The sequence below is a fragment of the Camponotus vicinus genome, unplaced genomic scaffold (genome assembly GCF_025532165.1).
Source record: "Camponotus vicinus isolate PSW18456_S1 unplaced genomic scaffold, iyCamVici1.0 SCAF_4, whole genome shotgun sequence".
Lineage (NCBI taxonomy): Eukaryota > Metazoa > Arthropoda > Insecta > Hymenoptera > Formicidae > Camponotus > Camponotus vicinus.
The window spans coordinates 21,368,671-21,395,684 of NW_028141976.1; the positions used below are offsets into that span (position 1 = coordinate 21,368,671).

Below are 27,014 nucleotides of genomic sequence, written 5' to 3' on the forward strand. Positions count from 1 at the left end.
AACGAGGTGCGAGGCTAAAGATACGCGCGAACGGGGTTGAACATCGCTGCATCTTCATGGCGTCGGGTCCGATTAAGGAAATTAATGCCTGCCTGTTATCAGCGCTCTACAGAGGAACCTATTTCCTTCTCTCTTGCCGCCATACGAATCGCGTTTTTGCATTCCGCGAGAAATCCGAAAATCCAACCGACGGTCAAGGTCCGTCTCGCAGACGTATTAGACTTTATCATCCGAGGTCACAGGGACTAAGAAGATTTAGCGGAAGAAGGATAGAATACGAGGATAGCTGGGTCCGCATTGTGTCCCACGATTCTATATAACATTCTCCATTCGTCTCCCCCTACGCTCTCTTACGAAACTATCCTCTTTTTCCAATCCTCCCCTGGACTTCGTTCATATCCTCCTTCTTTCTCTGTTCAGCGTGTCCCGCAGAAGGAGAAAGGAGAAGAAGGAAGATTGCAAAGTCGGTTCTCGGCCTCGGAGACTGCTCGCCAGCTGTTATTTCTGCATTCCAGTAAATCGAGTCTGGAATCCAATCTGCCTGTTTGCTACTGCATCCAAACTACCCCAACAGCGCCAACCTTGCGTTGTCCCCTTCCGTCCTCCGCGCTTCTCTGGCTACGATCGCATACAGATCCATTTACTCTCCAGTCGCGCACATATACGCAAACACGTGTACACGCGCGAGCACACACAAACACAGCAGGTCCTTTCTACGCAAATCCTTTCTTTTCGTTTCATCTCTTTACTTCGCTTCAGAACGCATGGATTTTGTATGCACACGAGTGGCTTTGCTTTTCGGTAATTTGACGTATATTTGCCTGCTCGTTCGTGATCCTTAGGGCCAAAATTGTTTCGCGACAGGCCACTTATGATGTAAATTCCCTCCACGATTTCATTTACAAGCGACTAATAAAAATATTCTCGCGACAATCGCTCTTAAGCGGACTTGAACTTAAAAAAAAAATTATAATTTGCTACTTTTTAATACACGTATTTATATTCAAATTACAACCGTGTCTTATTTTTTTAAGGATAAGCATTTAATCTTTACAACGTCATTTTTGAGACTTGGTTTGCTAAAATTCTTTAATTATAATTAACAAGTATCGAGATATACATAAAATCATATTAAAACAATTATTAAAACCGATATTAAGACAGATATTGAAACAGTTTTTCACTTTTAATTGAATGCCTATTATTAAAAAACTATAGTTTGCTTGTTTTTTGTATCGTGGGAAAACGTATTACATTATTACTACGCATTATTACTACGCTATTAGTAGTTAACTCGTCAATAATAGCGACATTGTAGGCGGCTCGATAACGCTGTCGTGTCTGGACTCACGCTTCGGCGGATCGGAACGAAAGGGTAAACGGATCGATTGTAAACATTTCATTATAACGTACGCGAGCGGAAGTGGGCGGTGGAACGGACCGATGGGGGGATAATCCTACGATAATCCGGGAATCATTCTCGGGAATGAATCGCTCTATCGATCCGGGAGTATATAATTGAAAAAGTTGTTCCTTTGCGCGCCCTGTGAACATGCCCGCTGTCCTTCACAAACGCGCTCGTTCTTTTTATCCCCGCAAAGGGGTAGACAGTAGTGCAACGACCCTTCCACAACTTGCATTACAGACATTTTAAATTTCCGATAGTCCATCACCAAAATTTGACGGTCTCTTGAGTCCAAGAGTATATATTGAATTCTAATATAATCTCACTTCACACTGTTGTCTTTGTAGCAAAATGTACAAGGTGTTTTAAAGCAATTTTGGCGTTGAATTTTTAATTTATTTTAATAAATTCAAAATTTATTTAAAAAATTTATTATCTCTCATCTTTAGTTTTTAACATTAAATATTAGGAAACCTTATGCTTATGAAATATTTAGGAACCTCTATGCTTATAATATATTAAAGTATTAAAAAGAATTAAAATTTATTCCAAGTATGAAGTAAAAAATTGAATATGTACGATCATATTACCAAAAAATTGATTTGGCAAAAGATATCTTGAATGTTAATTATTTTTTTCTTAATTTAGTATTGGATGTTTGATGTTCCAAAGGCAATGTACGACTTTTCGGGCACTCAGTATATATGATACGTGGAAAGTTGAATTGCTGAGCTACGATGACATGAACCGGGAACGAAAACGATGCAACGCTGACTGGCGTATACGCGAAATAAGGTCATTCACAGTTCACTGCAACTCAATTTCAGTGATAGTTACATAGCGGCCAGGCAACGTCGATCCCGAAGGAATAGTCGCTCTTTTCCGGTCATTTCGTCTATCTCCAAGCTGACGTGCGTGTATATGTGTACGTTTTCTTGTATCGGTTGCGTGAGAACGCATATGTATATGAAAACTTTTAGGCATGTATTCATCTCTTCATGTATCGCGTAGCTTCCTTTACCTCGAAGAAACTTGTCAAAAACTATTGCCGGTAAATTTTTCTATGATGAAAAACAAATTTGAAATTATTGCGAAAACTATTAAAATGTTAAATTTTAACTGATACTTATAATTTCTTTTATAAAAGCTTATAATTGCTGTTATACGTTCTTTATGATTTTATATATGTTCGATGCATTATTTTTACATACGCGTTTGTGTGTGTAGTGTATAGCAAAAATGTAGAAGAATAATAACAATCACAATACCGATTCCACTAGAAATAGCGCATGAGCGTGCGCGATAATGAGTGCTATTATCGACAGAAAGCTTATACAATTCGTGATACAATAAATCGCGGCAGGCGAAAATGCGTCCATTAAATATCAAGCGCCGAGTGTATCGGCGAATCGCTATTTGTCAAATCAGCCGTGCGGCAATAACACGCGAATTCAATTATGCGTTATCGCTGTTTTGTTGCGTTGATAAGCCAAGAGATCGTTAGTTGCGGGGCTGCGTTGCAGGGTCCTGCCCCTTTTTAAAAACTCTCGTTAAACCGCGTAATTAATTCGTGACGCTCGCGGCGCACGAGACAGATAATTAATTAAACCGCAATATCCTGCCACGGATAAGGGTTTTATTGCCGAATTTATCATGGCGTTTATAAATTCAACGAACTTGCACTTATCGCTAGAAAACATTAATATAAATGGGGAAACTCGAGATAAAACTACAGAGATAACTTGAGTTATACAATATCAATATAAGATTGAATCTCGAGTTATATTAGCTAATACTAAATGTTTTTGTTGTCGCTTATTATAATTTTATATCATAATTATTTTAACCAAAACAACAATCAAATTAAACACTATTTTGTTAAAGTTTATGAAGAAAATGAACAATAAAATATTGCAACATGCACCTGGCCAAAATTCTTCATAAAATAATATCATGCATGTGATATTTCCTCGAAGATTTCGAACTTATTACACGATACTTTGCTTTAAAAGCTACTCGAGCAAAAAAGTCGACTTGTCATGGAAAATCTAGTGCACCATCGTAATTCGAAAGCGATTGTACGAATTTATGAACCCATTAGGCTGCTCCCAGACGTCCCACTAAAGCTGTTCTTGATTCCTGACGCTATAAAAGCGTCGCATGGCAATACTATGTTGCTCAGAGAATACGCATCGTATATTACAAATATAATACTTATCTATGCGCAATTGTATGTAAGACTTGATACATGGATTTTTTTCTTTCCCAAAGTTATTAAAATTTTTTGTGAGCTATCTAGCGCATAATATAGGTTTAAACATAATTATCTGAACATAAACATAATTACCTAAAAAAACTTTTGAAGGTGAATGTATTTAACGTATTTTACGTTAAAGCGTAGAAAATGCAAATTTAATTATCTCTAATATTTAATTATTTTCAATGATATTGTAATAACTTTTTGAATAGTAAAGCCAAATGTTGCAGTCTCAAATAATAATAATAATGGTAATAGTAGAAAGTTTATAGTAATGGTAACAATAATTAATGCTATTACTAACAATAAATATTTCATATTGTTATATTTATTGTTATATTGTGATTAATATTTATTACTAATAAATATTATATTTATATTATTACATTATATTTATATTTACAATAATTATAGATATTGAATTATAAATATTATACGGAAAATTTTTTACATCAAACCGCAAACATAAACTCCTATTTTAGGATAGCTATTATGTTTATTTTCCAGCAGTGAGCTCTATGCGTCCGATAGACAGTACTAACTGCATTCTGGTTCAAGATATCAAGGCTGTCACTCACGAAAACGCACACATTCACGATTCGATATCCACGCAGATACCCACAGAAGGTAAATATCGAGCGGTATTAATTTGCATCTACTCTGCATGATGTAAATACTCTCGCGTACAGCGTCACACGGTAATTGCTTTTGGGAAGCGCGAGTGGATGAACGTTCCATCGATATAATATCCTTAGTGAAGACTATATCGTCGCGCATTCAAATGTCATCCGCTATAAAGATTTCAAACTACAAACTGTACCAATTCAGAAAGATAATTGAGCAATTGAATTATACGAGTTATGCGTAATATAACGCGCGTGATATAAAGATAAACTGATAGATTTGGAACAAAGCAACATATAACACCGTCTAAAAAAATAATGTGAACGCTTCTCTAGATTTAATTAAATTCTTTCAATAAAAAAATATTTTTTAAAAGACTAATGCATTAAGAAATAAAAATATAAATTGCTCTTTTTAGTTACTTATTCATCAAATAAATCTCTTGAAATGCATGATATGCAGATCGTGATACGATGGTATAATTCAGAGGAATAAAAGTTTTTTTTTACATAAAATTATAAAAATACTATTGCGATAAAATAAATTTTTAAATTTCATAAATTCTTTTCGATCAATTAAATCACTGTATTATTCAATGTGTCAATCACATCCCCTACATTTTTTTTCGCAGAATCTCTACCGACGAGCACAGCGGAACATTCCAGCGCTGCAGATAGCGCCGGCGATCAACAAAGCGATCCGCAGATCCAACAATCTGCGCAGCAATGGCCGGCCGTGCTCGAGCTGCAGGCCTACAACGTCGCCCATTCCGCCATCATTCCACCGTATCACTTCTGGAACAGCGAGTTCCGCAACAAGCAGCCGGCATTCATCAGGCTGAATTTGACCTTGCCGTGGGGTGCGAATTTCGCCGTGTACGGCAGGCGGAACGTTGCGCCCAGCGTCACGCAATACGACTTTGTGGAGTTCGTGAAGGGTGGCAGGGTAGTTCACAGACTAAAGAGGGACGTGACTTCCGAGGCCGTCAGTTTTATGCAGTCCAGTAGCTCGCAAGACGTACACGCGGAGCATACGGCGCAACCGGCCACGTCCTATCAACACGTGCTCATCAAGAGAACTATCGTGGAGCCGCTAATGGTCAACGTCAGTCTGCTGCAATATTTCGATACCGGCGACTGGTTCCTGTCTGTCTATAATGATGAACTGCAGCCTTACAGGGTGACTTTAGTCGTCACGGAAGCGGAAGGAGTCTCCACTACCTGTCCCAATGACTGCTCCGGACGTGGATCGTGTTACCTTGGCAAGTGCGACTGTATAGACGGATATCAGGTGTGTTCTCATGAAATAACCCATTATCTAACGCAAATATTATCAAATGCAAATGTATTATCTAATCATATATATTACTGGAATTGGAAATTATAGGATGCAAAATCTTGCGATTGTTTTAGGGTGCTGATTGCAGCAAAAGTGTATGTCCGGTTTTGTGTTCCTCTCATGGACAATATGGTGGTGGCATGTGCCACTGCGAGGAGGGCTGGAAAGGTGCCGAATGTGACATACCGTTAGGTGACTGTCAAGTTCCTGATTGTAATCAGCATGGTCAATGCGTTAGAGGATCCTGCGTTTGTAATCCTGGCTGGAAAGGCGCCTTTTGCGACGAACGTAAGTTAGGAATACATATAATATATAAAAATGCTCGATTTAATAAAGGCATCTAATAAAAATTTTAATGTGTATCCGGAAATTACGAGATAAATTGTTTGCTTTATTTTTTTTTATTAAATTGATTTTTTTACACGATGTGAAAAAGAAGGAAAAATTTAAAAAATATCGAGAGTAGATTTTATTTCGTCGAGATTCGTTTTTGAAAATATTCGAACGCGATTTGCGAGCGATGATGTTGCACTGCAAATGTGCGCGTATTTCAGCTTTAAAAACGGCTTAGCGGAAGTTGCCGGCGGGAACGTTTACCTCGAACATCTATTTCTGTCCCGGAGCGTTATTTCTTCATGTTTGTCACAACACCATTAATTTTCCCATAATTCAAGCGTACGTCCTGGTTCTCTATCCGGGGAGATTCAAGATATTAGTAATGCAGAGTCCCCGTTGGTGGAGAACACAGTCCGGCCTGTGTACAGCGTGTAATTAATGCACGCGGAGTTCTCCAAATTTACATATGGGTCAAGCCGTGCCAATTCAACGCGACAATTAGTTTCATATTGTTTTGCGAGAATTTGAATAATACACGATAAACGCGCGTGCGCGCGCGCGTGTGAAATACGCAGCTGCGTTCGATACTTTATAATTTCGCACTCTCGGAACTTTAGAGGCTGAATGACATACGATATAAATGACGAGATTATTCGCCGGGTACGAGACGCTTCGTCTCTGACATTCTCACGGTCCTCGTTAGAGATCTGCTCACTCGTCGCTTTTTCCTAAACGTAGACGAAAACGGTATTAATTCCACGTCAGTGGAATATGTCAACTCCAATTGTAGGAACAATAAATTTAAAGAGCGAAACCGATTTGCATCAGTCGCAACGGTAATGGTAAATGGAAACTAACAGGCGAAGCTTATAGAATTTGTTAAATCTGATAAAAAAGATGGTTCCATTTATTTTTGAACTTTATCGAAGAATGATAGTGTGATCTATATTTATGTAACGATTAAGATACGATGCTTTATTTTCATTTTTGGAAATCTTTTTAAAACTGCTTCTTTATTTATCCCTCGTGACTGGGAATCGATGTTCCGATATTTTTACCAAATAGAGCTCATTTCAGAGAAACATTCCGTAGGTATATGTAATTAAATACGCTTAATAGTATCATACTTCAACGCCCAATTTCCTGCGTTCCGTATAACGGCGAACGCACCTGTCAGGTTCTAATGAAAGCGAACAAATCTATGATCCCATTCGATTAACGTCGTGCATACATAATGCAAGAAGAATCCGCCAGGAATTTCTCTCATCTCTTGCATCCCGCGTATAACGCGGTACGGACGCAAGGCCGCCGCGCCGAGGACGTTCTGGAATTAAGTTTCATAATTTCCCCGGGGCAGGTGGGATCCGCGGGAATAATGCAATTGTTCCGATGCCATAATTTAAAAAGTTGGTCCATTCGTCCACGCCATGGACGCAATCAGCGGCGCTCGGGCGTGACGAGCAGGCAGAGAAACGGAGAAGAGCTGATAACTGAAGGGATGTGACGGGAAGGGGGGAGGAGGGCTCGTACACTCTCGAACGAGAAGTTTATACTTTTACGCGAAGACTCTGAATCGCGCTGAAATTGTTGAAAAATTCGATGATCTCATCGCGCGATCGATCCATTCTCTTTTGACTTTCAGCCGACTGTTCCGATCCGACCTGTAGCAACCACGGTGCCTGTGTCTCCGGCAAATGTTACTGCAAGGCCGGCTGGCAGGGTGAGCGATGCAATCAGGTCGATCAGCAAGTATACCAGTGTCTGCCCGGCTGTTCCGATCATGGCACGTACGACCTCGAATCTGCGGCCTGCGTTTGCGAGGAGCACTGGACAGGGGTCGATTGCTCGCAGCCGAGTTGCGGTCTAGACTGCGGACCTCACGGATCCTGCGAGCAGGGTCGCTGCAAGTCAGTATACACACGACCTGTTCACATACGTCGTCCTTTGTATATCGGCATCCTTTATGGGTCCTTCGTGGGCGTTGCGACCGGGATTCCGGAACTGGGTTAGCCGTGCGCAAACGGCTAGCAGCCGCTCGCCGGGATTGAACGAGAAAAGTGACACGTGTCCCTTCGCCCGGTCGTTTTTCTCGGATTAGAGGAATTCTCCACGCGACCTCGATTCGTTCTCTCCCATGTGACGCCCGCACCTCGCGCGAGATCATTGTTTAATGCGGGGGATTTGCGGAATTGTGCGGACGTGGCGGCCATTTACGCGCGCTCTGTGCTTTATAGAGTATGATGTGCGAGCTTTTTGCAACTTTTACGACTGAAATAGATTATCGTAATGTCGCGAAGACTGCGAAACGTTGTAAAGTTTTCAACGATGAATGCACGAGGGAAGCATGTCGTGAGCATTTAACAGTAATTCGCTCGCACGAGTCGAAAAAGGGAGAAAGAGTAACGTTTCGTCGGGACGTTGAAATATCGTGGAATAGATGTGGGCGAAGAATAGCCTAAAAATGAGTAAATTGCTCGTCGTGATCGCGGGCACAAAAGTTGAGGCTAAAAAGGTGAAAAATTGCGAGAAAAAGGCTCTGTCTTACGAGGCGCCAACTTATCACAACTCGAAGGACCGTCCCTTCCTACTTTCCTTTGTCAGAATCAAGGACGCGGGAGAGGATCTCTCCTTTCTCATATTCTAAAGCTGACGCCTTTCGTCTATCCCTCCTGTCCCATCCCCGGGAGTTGGCGTAAAAGAGGCTCTAAGTGCAAAAAGTTCCGCACGACGGCAGAACAACTTCGGAACTCGGTTCAAACTCGCATTTTTTATTGCAACCGCTATAAACGCCGAGAAATGATTTTACGTTCAGCGATACTTCCATTTAACATAACAAATCCTGTTAGGAACATTTGCGTAACTTTTCGGAATAACCGGCGCGATTAACGTAATAAAACCGAATCGTTTCTCTACGCGGGTAATACTTATTGTTCTTCATTTCAGTTGTTAAATGAAAATTAAAGTACAATCGACGAAACCATAATCGCGATCTGTAAGATATAAAGCATACTTATACATTTGCAGATGCCATGACGATTGGACCGGGACGAAATGCGATCAAAAACCATGCGATACACGTTGCGCCGAACATGGCCAGTGCAAAAATGGAACCTGTGTATGCAGTCAAGGATGGAATGGAAGACATTGCACATTACGTATGTAAAGTAGCAAATTATGTTTTGAATAAATAACAGGGTTTTATTTTGCTCGAGACACATTTTGCAATCGATAATAAATTCTCCGATAAGAAAGTATTTTTTCGATACGATATTAATGAACTTAATTAACTTTTATTATTGAAAATGTAATTATTGGAGGAAATATCCGATTTAAAAACGAAAACTATCTCTTTTCGTTTTTAAATAGCTGGATGCGAAAATGGATGCAGCCGCCATGGACTATGCACCTTACAGGACGGCGAATATAGTTGCGAATGTTCAACCGGATGGGCCGGTAGAGATTGCAGCATACGACTCGAATTGGAATGTAATGATTATCTTGACAATGATGAAGGTAAGTCTAAGCAATGTTAGTTGTTTTTTAAATTGTTTGTTAAATTGATAATTAACAGTATATCATTATTTATCTATGTTTAATGAATATTTTTTTTGTGAAGTTTGAAAGGAGAATTGAAATAATATATATTGCTACGACAAAATATAGTTTTAAATATATAACAATATTCAGATATAGAATAAACATTAGTGCGAACATATTGTCATAAATTACAATTATTCTTACAATTGTCTTACCTTTTTAAATTATTTTATACTCTTATAATTAATTTTTGAGTTTTTTAAAAATAAAAGTGCAGGAAATAGAATTTCTTTAAAGAATAGAATCCATATCAAAAGCGAGACGCGCTCGAACGGATATCTAACAGATCATCTTCCTCAGATGGCATGATGGACTGCTCTGACAGCGAGTGCTGTTCGCACGACGCTTGTTCAGAACATATCATGTGCCTTGCTAGTAATAATCCTGTGGACGTTCTTCTTCGAAAACAACCGCCCAGCGTCACGGCGTCCTTTTATCAACGAGTCAAGTTCCTCGTCGAGGAGAACAGCGTGCAGAGCTATGCTCACATGGACGAGTACACGGAAAGGTAAGATCGATCATTTCTATTCGGACAAATTAAAACTCGAATTAGAATTCGCTTTAGTCTCTTACTTTCATAATATAAGTGAGGAGAACGTTCGAGCGACCGAGAACTCGCCATTCTTTCAAACATTCTCGACAGACTTTTCGCATTCGGACAATTGCGTAGAGTTTTTTGCATTAACATTTTGGAGAAATATAAACGCGGCAACGACTCGGTCGATCGTAAACGTTATACATATAACATTTAATGAAGATAAAATAGCATAGCTGCGTGTCATAGTTTGGCCTTTTTACGATTTTCATATGACCGCGCATTACTTTTCCCGTTTTTATCGTTAGTCAGAAACACGCGTATCATCGTGTTTGGTTGAACACTATCGTTCTTTTTAATACGGCACGCCGTGAATTTGCCTTCGCAATGTATAGTGAACGTTCTAAAAAGCGTTATTAATGTCCAAATTGCAATTTACAGGACTGACGAATTTAATGCGCGAAAATACAATATATCGCGTCACGCTGCACGTGATTATCGAGTTATGAATACGATTATATAACTTGCGCGTTTCAATTTGTGGTAACAGTTTACGATGGAGGGTACATATTTTCTCATATTTATTATAACTTTCTCTTACATGATCCTCTTGAATATGTGTGCACAACAAACGCGCACCAATAATTTCGCGTGAACGGAACAAAGTTAATTAAAATATATTTTCAGCTTTGAGTACGGATACGATGTATTTTTCATTTTATCATAATTTATTGTAGAGATGTAACACATAAATTTCATGTTTGCGAAATATATATTTAATAAATGCTACGAATATTATATAAAAGCCGTGCAAAATAGCAAATCAAATAATATAAAAGAATTTGCATATTATGCTTTGTTTCAAAACGGAGTGAGAATGAAAATAAAAAGATAGTTGTGCGAGTATGACGTCAAAGTAGTTCATAAATTCAATAATCATTATAATTTTGATATTGTTATTTTATAAACAGTAAATAATATTTTGTTGATGAAACACGTTACACGTCGAAACTATTGGTTCACAAACGCTACAAAATCGTAAATAATTTCAAAATGTGTATATATATATATGTGTGTGTATATATATATATATATATATGTGTATATATATATATATATATGCTGCAATTAATTATTTATTAAATTGATGTTCCCCCATCGTGACCGGCCATTGAACGCTACAAAAATTTGATCGAATCGTCATCATGAATCCACATCCGTGACAGCTGAAATATCAAGAGAGCCCCCGGTGGGTGACACCTTGTAACCCTCTAACCGTCATTTTCCTAGTGTTTCACCCCTTTCCCTCCTCCGAATGCCAATTGTATCGATAATTATTTCGAAACCATCAAAGGTTTTTTGTTAGCTAATCTCTCATTATAATTGAGATTAATTAAACATTAAGTGTTATATCGATAAATAAATAAATAAATAAATAATTGTATATATTATATATGTATCTCCAATCGATGACATTTATATTTATTTTTGTCTAATATAGAAGAAAGTATTATTCATTACAAAAAATTATCATTACATAGTTAGAATTTGCATGAGATACATTTCTAAATATTTGGTATAATAGTTGATGCGAATATGTATATAATTTTATATTTATTTACATCGTCTCAGTTGAAAAATAGAAAAGATTAAAAGAATTTTTTCACACTTAAAGATATAAATTAAATATAATTTATTATTCAAAATTTATGATTTTTTTAAGTGTTCCTTTGTTCGGCATTTTAGAAATAATTATTGATATATATGCGGCTCAACTGGAAGAGGCCGCGCAAGCATTTCGGAGGAATCGTGTATTTTGTCTAGTGTTTATCCTCTGTGTGTAACCCTTTACCAACACCAGATTACCAATCACCCTACAGCCAAAGACCGAAAAAAGGCTCCGTTTTGCCTACGGACTGAACGACGAAAGTCTGCATAACGAGAATATGCTAGAGACTTGCTTTTGTATTATCTTATTAGTTAATTCATTTCTCACGCGTTAATGTACTCTAGGCACTGTTCGTTCTCGTTATAAAGTATAACAGTACTCGGCCTGCGCGCAATATAACTAACTCATATATAAGAAAGGACAGAGATACATTTTCAAAATTGCTTTCCGACACCAATAATCTGGCCATTCGTTAAGCGATTACGAGAAAGGAGTTCATAGATAAAGAGTACGAATGGTTGAGTCAGACAGGCAGAGATCAAAACTCCCTTAACGAGAATTTGCAATTATCTGTGAAAGTCTGTGCAAAGAGCTATCGATGTCAAAGAGCACAAGCGCCGTGACTCGCCCACTCGTAAAAGTATTTCTAGATATGGTAGACACAAGTTTGAAATTTCTCGTACCGTTTTCTTCTTTTTACTTCACGAAACTTTGTATACGGTGCGTATAATAAGGTCCATGTTGTCGTAAAGAGTTCCAGAAATCAAACATTTAAAATATTGTTTTCATTCATGTCTCGTAATTTCGCTAGAATATTGATTGCTATTCCGAGTATTGTAGCCAGTTCTTAAATACAGTAATCTTTTAAAAGAATTTAGTCATTTAAAAGAATTTTAAATAGGAAATGTAATTATTAATTCCTTTTAAGAGGAATATCTTTGATAGACTTGCAAATTTTATTAAAATTTAAATAATATCGGAAATACTTCAGTAGTAGATTTAATATTGCCGTTTCTAATTTCACACACAGACACACACTCACAGGCAAATCTTATTATTTTATTACTAGAACATTTATAAATGATCTTTTTTAAAAAATTATTTATATTAACATGATATTTTTAAAAAATATTTCTCTCTAAATAAGAAAGATGCTCACAGATACAAGCGCCTTACTGTGAATTTACTATTCAGATTGGCATTAAGGTTGCTCGGATATAATCAATATTCGAGGCTCGTCCCATAGGCCTGGACCCTAGATCGATGCCGATGGAATCTCCTCTCGTTGTCAGTCCGGGCGATCCTGATTAGACCAAACTGATAAGAGTTTCCCTCGGTTGCTACATCGGGGTATCCGCGCTAAGGACAGCGTCATGAGGAGGAAGGGATGTCATTCCGGCCGAAATGACGCCGCGTATTAACATACGACCGATTTTCCCGTCGGGTATTCGTGTGTTTCCGGGCCCTACATATCATTATATACATATGTGTATACGTTGCGTAGTTTCCAACTTGTGTCTGTCACATTGTATACCACTCTATGTTGAATGAGTCCGAGAGTGACTGCGTTCATGTTGCGTGACTGGAAAGATCGCGTGTATGATGGGTACGCTTGATTAGTGTGTGTCTACGTCTATTGTTTCTGTAATGGCGTGCGGAACATTGCGAGGAGCACTCGCGAAGTCTCCGTGTCGGTCCAACCGGTACCGGAACGGAGCCGGAGACGGAAAAAGTCGGGCTCACCGTCCAGTCCCAGATTACGGGAAAATAATTAACGCGATCGCGTTCGCAAAAGTAAAAGAATAGCCTGTTCGAGGGCAATTGCTCGAAAGACGATTGCTCGCGCAATGCTGTGCACGCGCATCCGTTTTTGCCCGCATACGCGGGTTCTGTGACCGTGGTAACGCCCTTTCTTCTCGTTGGTTTTTCCCACACGTAGTACGTTCTGGAGTTCCTTTACACCGCGGTAAGTTGCAGCTCAAGCTCTCGCTAATCGTTCATTATCCAAAAAAAAAAAAAAAAGTATCATCTATTGCTCGTTTCGCTCGTACATTCATCTTACATGTCTTTCGTATGACCCATTAATATGTAACACATGTGTATTTATATATCAAACCTCTAGCCTGTCTACTGTCTCATTACTTTCTTAACGTTCCGTTCTCTCTGTCTCTTCTTTCTTGTCTTCCCTGTCTCTACGCCGTCCATATAACAGCCTATTATCATTTCTCGTTATAAGACTATTTGCGTTTCGCCAGTGTTTGATTACACTTTGCTTATATTTGTCTCTCATCTCTTTCCGACATCACCTCACCACTCTACTTCGTCCGCTCTATCTCTCTTTCTCTCTCTTTCTCTTTCTCTCTCTATTTTAGCCTCTATCTACCTGTCTGATCTATCTGTCTTTATTCACTTTCGCGCCCCATGACCACGCTCGCGTTGATACGTACAGGAGATGAGCCGTCAACGGTTTTTGCGGCGATTCATCCCGCTCGAGATAGCACCGCGCGCGCGCACCTCTCGTCGGGTTTCCGTCCATGTTTTTATAAAAATAGTCGAATATATGTTGGTGCGCAAATAAAAACGCTATGGACTTCGAAAAAAAAAATATACGAATGAGAAGTAATCCTCTTGGCATCGATATCGAATTTATAACAAATATTCTGTAACCTACTTTTTTAAAATCCTTTTTGTATGGAACATACTCTCTCCCTTTATATAACATCCACATTGGAAATAAATCAAGAATAAAGTTAAATCGTATAAGAAGTGAATATTTCAGAAATGACCACGATTCAATCCTGAAGATTTTATATGTCCGTTATCTTTCTATTATGACAGAATCTCATTATCTATCTTCATTTTTCATTTCACTTACGAATATACGCTTGTACGCATCATCCGAGCATCTGTCCATGGGCAACAGCTCTTCACGTATACATTTAAAGTCAACCGTACGAATTGTCTCTGTGTTATCTGTGATATGTCGTCAGATTGTTGTCTCCCTTTTTTGTTATGTCTTGTCTTCTTGTCCCTTAGATGCGTTAGCCATGACTAATATACATAATAGTATGTTACGAGTCGTGTACTTACCAAAACCTGGTCTTGTGTTGTTTGTGTTTGCCAGGCTTGCACTTTATGTAACATCCTGTCGAACTTGTCTTATAGTGAACGTCCTAGCATTTTACACGAACGCTGACCTTATTGCGCGCCTCTTGCGTGAACGACTATTGCGTTCTTTTTTTATTATTATTCTTTTTCTGTCATATGTATATATACGATATACAAATTCGAGATAATAACTCAACAGGTATACATGTCATTTTTTGTTCTATCTATCGACGGATCGGCAAGTATTGCTAATCGGCACCGTACAGTTCAAGATAAAAAAACCCTAAAGGACCGTCCCTCCTTGTCCCTTGTCTGCGTCTATTATCACCTGTCTAAAATGTGCCAATGGCCCCGTACCAAACACCCTGTGTCTGTCTTTATCCAATATCCAAGGAAATCGAAACCCACCGAAAGAATCGAGACCCAAATCCAACCAATCTCCGCTTTACCTCGTCCGTCTACCTCGAGATTCCCTCTACTTACTATTAACGATATCACCTTCTTTCTGGCGCGAAGTACTAAAAACGAGGAATATTTCCTAATCTACTGAGATTATTTCGACTGATTCGCGATCTCTCGTACATCTTGGTATTTCTCTGAGATCGGTCCTCGACATTTTCGTTCGCGTGAGAACGATGAAAAAGAGGTGGAGAGAGAAAAGGAAAAAACAAATAAGTCGAGAGAAAGACTCACGAAAAGTTAAAAAAGAGTGATATCGCCGTTCACAAAAAAAAAAGAATGAAGAATAACGCAGAGCATCTAATAATTTTTATAGCGTTAGGTACGCGCGTTGTACGTTCTCTTCTTCCGTTTATTGTTATCTGCATATAGGTTGACTACGATTGCCTTTAGACATTTCAATGCATTTGAGGATCATCCGTTTTTCTTTTTCTGTTTATCATTCACTATGGGTTTGGACATACAGTAGTGACGACTGTGCCTGCCACCTTGCTGTGCCCGCACTTGGAGGATCAGCGTCCGCCAGCCTGGCATAATTTGATCTCCAAGTCACGAAACGATCAATACGATTAACGATCGAAACCGGCACAATAATGACAAATTCGCGTTTCGATTATTCGTGAAAATAATATTTACGATTATTTTTATGATAGAAACGTAGCGAAAAATATATTTTCTCCTTTAAAGCGCATCAAATAAACAATTTAAAAGTGCATCAAATAAGCAGTTTTGAGGAAAACAATATATATTTTTTTTTACATTTTGGAATTTAAAGTATTTCGTGTATAATATCCAATTACTCTTCATTCTTACAAAATTAAAAATATATATTTTTGCATCGAATCAAAATACTTATGTAATTGAACTGAAACATGTCTGATCATTATTGACTTTTATCACTAGTTCTCTCGATGACTCAAATAAACGCTTCTATTAAGATCATTTCATAACTTTTATCATATTATATATAATTTTTAATCATAGTAATTTAAAGAAAGATAGAAAGAAGATTTGCGTCATTTTGAATAAGACATTAACATTACTTTTAACAATTTCAGTTTATCAGTATGAAATTAATAGGAGCGTAATCTTGTCCAGCATTTCTAATCACTAGAAACGATTGCGACAAAATTATCCCGGTTTCGATCCATAATGCGATTGCAAAATCTGCGAGCACAATAATCGCGACAACTGAAAATGGTCGTCCATGTTCGATGGATGACGATGTAATCATCGATGTCACTCGCAGCGTTGGGGATACGCGTGATCCTCCAAGAACAAATATGCCCCTATACGCAATCCCTTAGAGAGATTGATATATATATGTATATGTGTGTATATATATATATATATATATATATATATATATATATATATATACATGCATATACATATACATACCAAATGCATAAATGCGTATATAGTTTGTTACATGGCTCGAGACCGTTGCCCGTATCGCATATGCCGCGTTACATTCGTTATCCGGCTGGTTCAACGAGCGGTGTAACAAGCTGTATACACATATGCGACCGCGGTGCGTGTGTCGCATATATCTCTATATACATTATATATGTATATTATCTACGTATCTATACATCGATCTCATTATATTCAGCACTACACGAATCGCTTAAAATATTCAGCTTCAATATTCCAACTTTCTCTTACCGAGAATCCAAACTTTTACCTTCTACACCCCGCACCTTCACTCTCCAACCCGCCTTTAAAAAAAGTTCATAATACATCTATTATTATATTACATATATCTCACGCCTATTACATATCTATATAACATGACTGCATGCCTTTTACTCTCACGAGATAATTTTCCTACGAGCCCCCGTTCCATTTCCTTTTTCCCCCTCGGGACGAAGTATATTATGTCTTTTTCTTAATTTTTTTCCTTTTTTTTTAATCTCTGAAAACCCCGAAAGTCAGTGCCGAGAAGAATGTTCCCGCCTCGCTGCCATCGCCACTATCGAAAATGCTGATTTTCGCGAGCACAATGCATCGTCGACGCACTGCGCGTGTTCCGCTACCTCCGCCGTCCCCGCCGCCCATCTGTTCCCTGACTCGTACCCCCGTTCGTGCCAGCCCTTGCCTACGCGGCATTGTTCTATTTGTAAAATCAATTTGTATCGCTCCTCGATTCAGCCAGAGGCATTAGCTTCCCTTGTACGTGGCCGTCGAATGTCGGTCGAATGGAGTTGCGGATTGTATTGGCAGCGAAGTGAGAATATTGGATCGCATTGAACCGTTGACCGCGGAAGCTGATTTAACAGGCGAAATCGATTGCTCGCGTCCGTGTTCGCGTAAAGACACCGGTCGTCCACCGATTGAGTAGTATGATCGCATTACCTATTAATTAGCCGGATACTAAATGGGTATTAACGACACTCTGTTCTTCATAACGCAGAAAATTTGATCGCGAGATTATTCGAACTTTCAGATCTTATGGCAAAAATATAATAAGGGAAACAATTAAATCTAAAATTGCCAAGATATTTTTTTCATGAATAAAAACTTTACTTTGAGTAAAAATTGACTATAAATTTATAATAATATCTGTAAATATTTTGTAATGCGATTCTCTACAACATTTTGTTTTTATAATATGAATATTCCAATAGAGATTGTTATCAAGATGTTTGAGATTTCTCTTTGCAAAATTGAACATATAGCTTTGCTGTAATGTGCGCACCGATCGAAATTACATTCCGATTGTAGATAAATATAAATTGTGAGAATATTTCGTTTTAAATCAGCATTACGCGGATTAATGGGTCGACGAAACGATCCGGTTTCGGTGAACCTCGATATATCTATAATTTGTAACAGTCGAGTTGCGGTGATGCGAGGCCAAGTTGTTACCGAACAAGGACTCGGAATAGTAGGCATCAGAGTGTCCGTGGACAGGGATTCGCGCTTCGGATTTACCTTGACCAGAGCTGATGGATGGTAAGAATCAATAATCTACATACATAATTTGATTATTTAGCTTCAAATAACAATTTATAGTAACATACATTAAAGAACTACTTTTTTTTAGTTTTTCTATTAAATTAATATACTGTAAAAAATAATATACATAAAAAGTATCTAATAGAATGATGATTTTAATGATGAATTAATTATTCAGAAATTGATCATGTATATTTTCTATTTATTCTTTGAGAAAGTCTTAAATATCATAATTTTGATAATTAGTGATATTTAAGATGCTATTATTTGAAAGTGATTATCGTTTGTCGATTAATATAGTGCGCATATTAATTATAAATAAAAATATCCAATATTTTATCACATAAGTTAACATGTCAGACGAAAAGCCCGAGTTGGAATAATTATACGAATGTATATAAATGTGATATAAATGATTTTAAGCGTGTATTCTGGTTTGTCCCTAATAGATATGATAATGGATAATGGAAATTTATATTAATAATTCAACATTACACGCACACACGTAGAGGCAATTAGGCAATTCAAATTTTAAGCCGATGTAGTTATTACTGTGGCATAATATTGTTTTGAAAGAGGGATTTGTGCATGATTATGACGGACATCCATAACGTAAATGATGGATACCGAGCGTAATCCAGATTATTATATATGCATTACCATCGCGCTCTGAGAACATTTAAAGGCGTATCTCAAATCCGTATTTGTTAATTGCTAACTGTTCTTGAGTAAAATAAGTTAGTCATATTATTGAGGATAATATATTACTGGTGAAGAGATTCATAGAAAGAATTACGGTCTACCGTCTCCGTTGTTACATCCGTTAACAATTTATAGCGATGAATACACGTGTTGTTCGTCGTTGTCGTCGTCGCCGTTGTATTAGCATTTGCACATGATGGGCACGACATGTACAACCAAAGCTGGACGTTCTGCGCGATAGTATCAAGGCTGCATTGTAATGAAAGGGGGAGGTAGGCGGTGCGAGAACGACTATATCAGACGAGGAGGATATACAGTAATTCTGGCGAGAATAATTCTGAAACAGGAAAGCGGAGGAGTTGGGATACTAGACCACATCAAAGCCCGAGCTAATGATGTCGAAAGCTTACTAATTACTCTGCGCAAACCTATGTACCATGTTCAGTTTGTGGCTCTCGGTGCACCGGTCGTCGAGATGTGTTCGCATATCGACCATTGCAAAACTTTGTTTCACATATGGTATTCTCTTCCGATTTAATTCACATTAATCCAATGACCAAAATGCAGTAGTTATGGGTGTAAACGTAATTAATGTTTATAATTGCGAAATAACATGTGTGTATTATTCTATTGATGCATTTTTAATATCGTTACAATTTAGACGAATTTTTTAATGCGATCACAACACATAATAATTTAACCGTATTTAACCGTTAACTCTGCTTTTATATTGATTTTTATTGTGAATTTTTGCAAGTGAATTTTAAATATATGAAGTATCTTTCTTCTTCTGCCTCTTTAATAGAGAAAAGTATGCATTAAAATTATTTAAGATAGAAGATAATTAACTTCATAAAACACTTTATTTAATCCTTTAAAAATTACTATTATAAATATACATATAATTATTAGATAGAAAATTATAGATAATTTATGAAATCTTTATAATTAGATTAATATTGTATTATACTATAATAGATATATGATAAATATAGTACTATTATAAATCTCGTCAAAAACGTGTTTTACAGAGAAAAAATTTTTGTTTCTTTTTGCTCCAACTTTCAAGAGAAGCTAGTAATTTTATATGTGAGAAAGGATATTATACTTCATTAAATCCCATAGCGTATGTTTGAACCTGGGTGCAAACTTAAATAATGAACGGTTTGAAAGAAGAAATTACAAAGTATGTATAAATAAAAATCCACTGCACGTCGATAAATAAAATGCATAATTATATAATATAAGGAAATCTTCTCTCTTAAAATCATATTTTAAATGCAATTATTGTTTCGTTTCATAAATATTTCTGTTGCATCAAAAATGTGACATGACTTTATTTTACTAAATTCGAAACTTCTAAAAAAATTAAAAAATAGAAAAATATATTATTTTTCAAAAATAGACACATTTTCATTATCCGTTGCAGTATAAATGAATTTTTCTACATAAAAAAGTCTCATTCATCTCAAGTTATATGCATAGTAGATGAGAATATATGTTACACACTTAGAGAACTAATCAGATGGGATGAAAAAGCTTCCAACTCTAAGGTCTCGTCGGACATTCATTGCCAGATAGTGCAAGCGCACTATCTTGATCGATCTACGTCGGATCCTTACGTAATACTAGCGGCAATGGAGCTCGAAATGCATTTACGTACTTTGATCAGGTTCGACGTCCTGGTCAATGGCGGAGGCGCCGTGACGCTTCAATTCCAACGCAGTCCCTTCAAGCCTCTCACGAGGACCGTCTTCGTACCGTGGAATCAGATTGTCGTCCTGCCACCCGTTGTGATGATCCTCAGCAAGGAAGGCGAATCGTATAAATCTAACCAGCCGCCGAGCCCGGCAGTGGGTAAGCATCGAATCTCGGATGTGCATTATAGGATTTTTATTTGTTTTGTCGGTTGGTCTGATACATACATATATATATATCTCTTCGTGTTACACGTTGGATCGCGTTACCCATTAACGTACGTCACAAACGTTTCGATAAATGCGCGTACGTGCTCGATCACAACAATCCCTGTATCCAGGAAAAAGGAATGATAATAAAAAAGCGGATAACTCGGATTTTTTCTTTGCAATGATTTTGTTAAAAGTATTTATATAATTTACATTATCGCTTTTTTCGTGAATGCATTGTTATCCGCGTATATTTTTTGCAAAGCATTCGTTTCCAGAACTGTGTGTGCCGTCTCTGTTCCGTCTTTGAGTGTTATATATTTTTGAGTTTCTTATCATTTATGGAATACAATATAATAGGCTTCCCAGGGATTTCGATGGGACTCTTTAGTGAGCATGGTCCGTGCTTGGAGCACGATCACGAGACATTACGACCTATTATCGTTAGCACATGGATGCCTGAAAAAGTTGGTGGTTTGCCTGGAAAGAGCTTGGTCTTTGCTGAAAATCAGGTAAATTTCTATTTCGAAAGTAATTTAATATAATTAAAATAATCGCGTTAATCAAAATAATATCGTATTGATTCTGTTACTGCAAGATAAAACTTTCATACGATACAATTACTTTTAAAAATAGTAACTATTTTTAGTTACTATTTATCTTAGTAGAGAAAAAGCAACAAGATTTTAAAATGTTAAATCAATTTTTACAGTGATGTATTGCATTAAAAGAAAAAAAAACATCGAGAAGAAGACAGTGCACAATATTTATGACGAAAATTATAGCACTGCGCATGACTTTAATATTTCAATAACTAAATATCACTTGCAGATTGTGCAAGAAAGCATCGCTATTCCGGGCTCCAATCTCCACTTGATGTATCAAAGCAGCCAGGCTGCGGGCTATCTCTCTACGGTGAGAATGCAACTGACTGGGCCGTTTATTCCGAAATCGCTGACGCACGTACACGTGCACGTGGAGATCGAGGGCTCGCTTCACACAAAAACGTACGAAGCCGATCCGAATTTGACGCACACGTTCGCTTGGAACAAGAGGAATGTTTACAAGCAGAAGGTGTACGGTGTGGCGCAGGCAAGGATCTCGATCGGTTATCAGCATTCCACTTGTCCGTCAGTAATATGGGAGACGCAGACGGCCACTCTGCAAGGATTCGATGTCGATATCTCCGATATCGGCGGCTGGGGACTCGACATCCATCACCATTACAACTTCCACGAGGGGATCTTGCAGAAAGGCGACGGTTCTACTCTCCATTTCAAGCAGTATCCTCGCACTGTGAAAGTGGTGATGGGTACCGGCCTCCAGAGAACCTTAGTATGCCAGAATTGCGATGGTCTTGCTAAGGATGCCAGACTCCTGACGCCGGTAGCGCTTGCCAGTGGTCCCGATGGCAGCATATATGTTGGAGATTTCAATCTCGTGCGTAGAATCACGCCCGAAGGGAAAGTTTATACTGTCTTGATTTTAAGGTAATCAAATTTCGAATTTTGCAAGATTTATACAATGCAAATTGATATATAATTTAATTTTTTTCAAATCTGTTATAGCGCGACTCAAGTAGCATATCAGTATTATTTGTGCATCTCGCCGGCTGATGGGCATTTGTACATCAGCGACCCGGAAAAGCATCAAATATTGAAAGCCCTCTCGCTCGAACAAGTTCAGGATCCTAGTATCAATATCGAACCCGTTGTTGGAAATGGCGAAAGATGTATTCCGGGTGATGAAGGACATTGCGGTGATGAAGGACCAGCCATTCATGCGAAATTGGCTCATCCGAAAGGTAAGAAAGGAATTACGTTGTGCTTGTATTATTCTCTCGAAAGACACACTAGAACAATTTCTAGTAATTTACAAAATATTACAAACATATATTTCTAAATAAAAAAATCGCAAATTCAAAAGTCATTTATAAAATAATCCACAAGGTGTGACTTATATACTATAATTTGTAGGAATCGCAATTGCGGCTGACAAAACGATGTACATTGCCGATGGAACGAACATTCGTGCGGTTGATCCGCGAGGTATTATACACACGCTTGTAGGACATCATGGTCATCATAATCATTGGTCACCGGCGCCCTGCATTGGAGCCATTCCCGCACACCAAGCTCAATTACAATGGCCGACTGGACTAACTCTGAGTCCACTGGATGGATCTCTGCATTTTATCGATGACAGACTAGTCTTGAAACTCACCAGTGATTTGAAAGTGCGTGTGGTTGCTGGTACACCTCTTCATTGCACTAGTAATGCAAATAGCAATAGTAACAGTAACGGAGAGCTGCCGAAATTGAATTCTTCAATTACGACGAACTCGAAGAAACCGGATGAAGTGCTCGGATCAGTATTGGCGGTTGGCTTTAGTCCAACAGGCGAATTATATATAGCGGATCGCGATTCTCACCGAGTGAACTCCATCAGAATTGTTGACTCTTCTGGAAAAATGTCGCACTTTGCAGGTCAGCAACAAGAAAGATTACGTGGTCAATGCGAGTGTAATAACACCACACCTAGCACTAAAGATATGGATACATGCGCCTGTACGGATGATACCAGCAGCACTGAGACACTTTTATCGTCGAATGCTAAGTTCATTGCAATATCCGCACTGGCGGTTTCGCCGGATGGTATTTTACACGTTGCCGATCAAGGTAGTCTTCATATCTTGGCTCTTCAACCATACCTTCCGAATCATGATGAGAGCGGAGAATTCCACATTCCGTTCCCGCCTTCGAACGAAATCTACGTATTCAATCGTTATGGCCAACACATTTCTACAAAGGATTTGACGTCCGGAAAGACTCGTTATTCTTTCTTATACAGCAAGAACACGAGCTTCGGCAAATTATCCACGGTGACGGATAGTGCGGGTAATAAAATTCAATTTCTACGAGATTACAGCAGTGTCGTTAGTTCTATCGAAAACACTCAGGATCACAAATCTGAGTTGAAGATCTCCGCGGTTGGATTCTTAGAAAAATTATCCGAACGTGGTAGAGCAGAAATTGCTTTGGGTTATGACGGCTCAACTGGTTTGCTTACCAGTCGATCAGGAGTAAGTTGGAAGTTTCTATTTTATTTAATTTCATCAATAATGTAGATGTAGGACTTGATCGAATAAATATATTTATCTTTTTCTCTTCGCTCAATCATGCGAGAAAATATTTTGAAACTTTTTGATAATAAATAAATTATCTGTTGTTATGAAACTTTATAATATTATGAATTTCAGGGCGATGAAACGTACATATACAATTATGACAGTTTAGGACGTGTCACCGATGTAATACTGCCAACAGGTGAAAAATTAAAATTATCATCGGATTTATCTGACGATGAAGGTTTAACGGTTAAAGTGTCTGCTCCATTGCAAGCCTTATCAAAAGGCGATAAACAGCGAATTATAGAATTTAAGATGAAGAACGAGAAGTCGAAGATGCTAACAATTACTGACGGTATATATTTCTTTAAATTATTTATATATTTTAAATATTAGACAAATTATTATTATTAATTTTTATTTTATCTCTCATAACTTATCTCGATATATTTGAATTTTATGATAATTATTAACAGAACTTATAATTAAAGAGAATACAAACTATTTAATTTAATATTTGCAGGTACTAAGCTCATGAAAGCAGTCGCATTTACAAACAGCAGCCTGGAAGTGTTTTTACCTGGTGGTGGTAGAATATTAAGCGCGGCTACGACGAAGCATCCGTTATTAGAAGCAGCTTTGCCGGTAGAGGCGGAAATGTTGCCTATGTGGAGCTATCAATTGATGTCGCTGGGTGAATTAACAAACACCATGACGACGACATATAATCTGGTCGGCGATGTTAGCCACCCCCAGCAAACACTCAATAGAGAAATCTGGGTGAATGATACGCGAATGATAGGCGTAGAATTCGAGCAAGCATTTAGCCGCGAAACATTTTATGACAAAGCGGGAACTCCGCTGTTGACAGTAACTTTCGATCCAGCTGGTCTACCTTTAATCTGGCAACCGCATGAGCAGGGTCATAATCTCAGCATCACTTACGATCGATTCAATAGAATTGATAGTTGGAAATGGGGTGCCTCCGATGAATCGTACGGTTATGACCGACATGGCCAATTAGCAGAAATTACCAACAGTAAGGACGGCACGAAACGATATACTTACAATGATTTCAATATGCTGTGGAAAATCACGCTGGCCAGCAGCAGGCAGTTTACGTTACAGTACGACGACGACGGTGGATTACGACACATTATTCTGCCATCGGAAACTAAACACTCTTTTTCTTGTCAAGCTTCTCTTGGTTTTCTCAGAGTGACATACACTCCGCCTGGTAGCACCAGAGCCTATTTGCAGCATTATAGTCATGATGGAAATTTGCTGCAAACCGTGTTTCCAGGAGATGGAGCTCGTACCGTCTATAGATATCATACCTCCGGTCAATTAGCAGAAGTTGTTCATGGCGATGGCAAGAGTGAAATCAGATATACCGAAAGTGGATTACCTTCTGAAGTGATACATTCTGAAAGAGACGTGGAATACAAATGGGATTATCAATATAGTGCAGGACTCCTAGTAGAAGAACGTATAGATTTCGGCGCTAAGACCGGTCTGAGCAATGCCAAATTCACGTTTGAATATGATTCGAATTTTCGTCTGATTGCAGTACAAGGTAGAATAGGTGGGCAGACGCTGCCACCACACACCATGGCTTATAATCCGAGATCAGGAATGCTGGAGCAGATCGGCCAATTTAAAGTGATGAGACCGCAACCTAATGAGACAACTGTGCTTGATGGCACAGCACTATTTTCGCGCACTACAGACGACAGATTCTTGGAAACTCAGGTCACGGTTACAATTCATCGAATGGAAGTTTTCAGGATGGAGTTTACGCACGATTCGCGCGGCCGCATTAATCAGACGAGAACATACACGCGCAATGTCGCCGTCAACACGTACACTAATGTGAAGAACTACACATGGGATTGTGACGGTCAACTGACTGGCGTAGAGGCGCAAGAACCCTGGGGTTTCAAGTACGACGCGAATGGCAACATGTTATCACTTACATATCGAGGTAACACGATTCCGATGGAATACAATAATATGGACCGAATTGTTAAATTCGGTGACGGTCTCTACAAATATGACAACCGAGGTCTAGTAGTACAAAATGCAAGAGAGGAAAGATTCAATTACAATGCCAAAGGGCTTCTCGTGCGCGCTACCAAACGCGGTCGCTTTGATGTACGATACTATTACGATCATCTAGATCGCCTAGCCACTAGAAAAGACAATTATGGCAATGTCACGCAATTCTTCTACAACAATCAGAAGCGCCCACACGAAGTGAGTCAAATATACAGTCCGCGCGATGGTAAATTGATGTCGCTGGTTTACGATGATAGAGGACATCTTATATATGCACAAGTATATCGTCACAAATATTATATCGCCACTGATCAGTGTGGTACGCCCATTATGATTTTTAATCAATATGGAGAAGGCATTAGAGAAATTATGCGATCGCCGTACGGTCATATCGTTTACGATTCAAATCCTTATCTTTATTTACCGGTTGACTTTTGTGGCGGACTTTTGGATCAGGTAAATGAACATTTTTCATGTTCTCATGTTCATTACATCTATACATGCAACTTTATAAATATTCTAATTAATTAATAGAATAAAATATGACAAAAAAGATGATACAATTTTCGTGTATATTTGTAGTCAATAATTTCAATATAAATAGCGTATGAAGTTTCGTTTGCCGCATTTCATGTTTTATAATATATAATTGATTTATATATAATTGATTTATAGGTTACATCTCTAGTTCATATGCCAAACGGGAAAGTTTACGATCCGCTGATAGGCCAGTGGATGTCACCGCTCTGGGAGAATGTTTTAGATCGTATAAACAAGCCCACACATTTACATCTTTATAGATTCAATGGAAACGATCCTATTGATGTTAGACATACAGATAGACCGAGTCAACCAACTGGTAAGTTCACACTGACAATTTACATGATACAATTTAAATGATTACATAAATCCTTCATTAATATGTGTTCAT

General features: G+C 38.2%; 1 protein-coding gene across 13 annotated transcripts in view; it reads left to right on the forward strand.

Annotated features, from left to right (window-relative positions):
* Nucleotides 1–27,014, forward strand: part of Ten-a (Teneurin-a transmembrane protein) — a 448,925-nt gene that overhangs the window by 416,230 nt on the left and 5,681 nt on the right. For 9 of the 13 annotated variants that reach the window (XM_083098478.1, XM_083098485.1, XM_083098482.1 and 6 more), the window contains 17 exons: nucleotides 4,170–4,289; nucleotides 4,918–5,576; nucleotides 5,699–5,912; nucleotides 7,603–7,867; nucleotides 8,985–9,115; nucleotides 9,327–9,473; nucleotides 9,858–10,065; nucleotides 13,701–13,727; nucleotides 18,167–18,286; nucleotides 20,664–20,848; nucleotides 21,259–21,410; nucleotides 21,730–22,388; nucleotides 22,467–22,702; nucleotides 22,875–23,980; nucleotides 24,158–24,380; nucleotides 24,549–26,539; nucleotides 26,759–26,942. In XM_083098478.1, the coding sequence (XP_082954604.1) occupies nucleotides 4,170–4,289; nucleotides 4,918–5,576; nucleotides 5,699–5,912; nucleotides 7,603–7,867; nucleotides 8,985–9,115; nucleotides 9,327–9,473; nucleotides 9,858–10,065; nucleotides 13,701–13,727; nucleotides 18,167–18,286; nucleotides 20,664–20,848; nucleotides 21,259–21,410; nucleotides 21,730–22,388; nucleotides 22,467–22,702; nucleotides 22,875–23,980; nucleotides 24,158–24,380; nucleotides 24,549–26,539; nucleotides 26,759–26,942 (6,627 nt within the window). The remainder of the gene's footprint in view (nucleotides 1–4,169; nucleotides 4,290–4,917; nucleotides 5,577–5,698; nucleotides 5,913–7,602; nucleotides 7,868–8,984; nucleotides 9,116–9,326; nucleotides 9,474–9,857; nucleotides 10,066–13,700; nucleotides 13,728–18,166; nucleotides 18,287–20,663; nucleotides 20,849–21,258; nucleotides 21,411–21,729; nucleotides 22,389–22,466; nucleotides 22,703–22,874; nucleotides 23,981–24,157; nucleotides 24,381–24,548; nucleotides 26,540–26,758; nucleotides 26,943–27,014) is intronic. The other 4 variants (XM_083098484.1, XM_083098486.1, XM_083098483.1 and 1 more) reach the window with 3 other exon arrangements.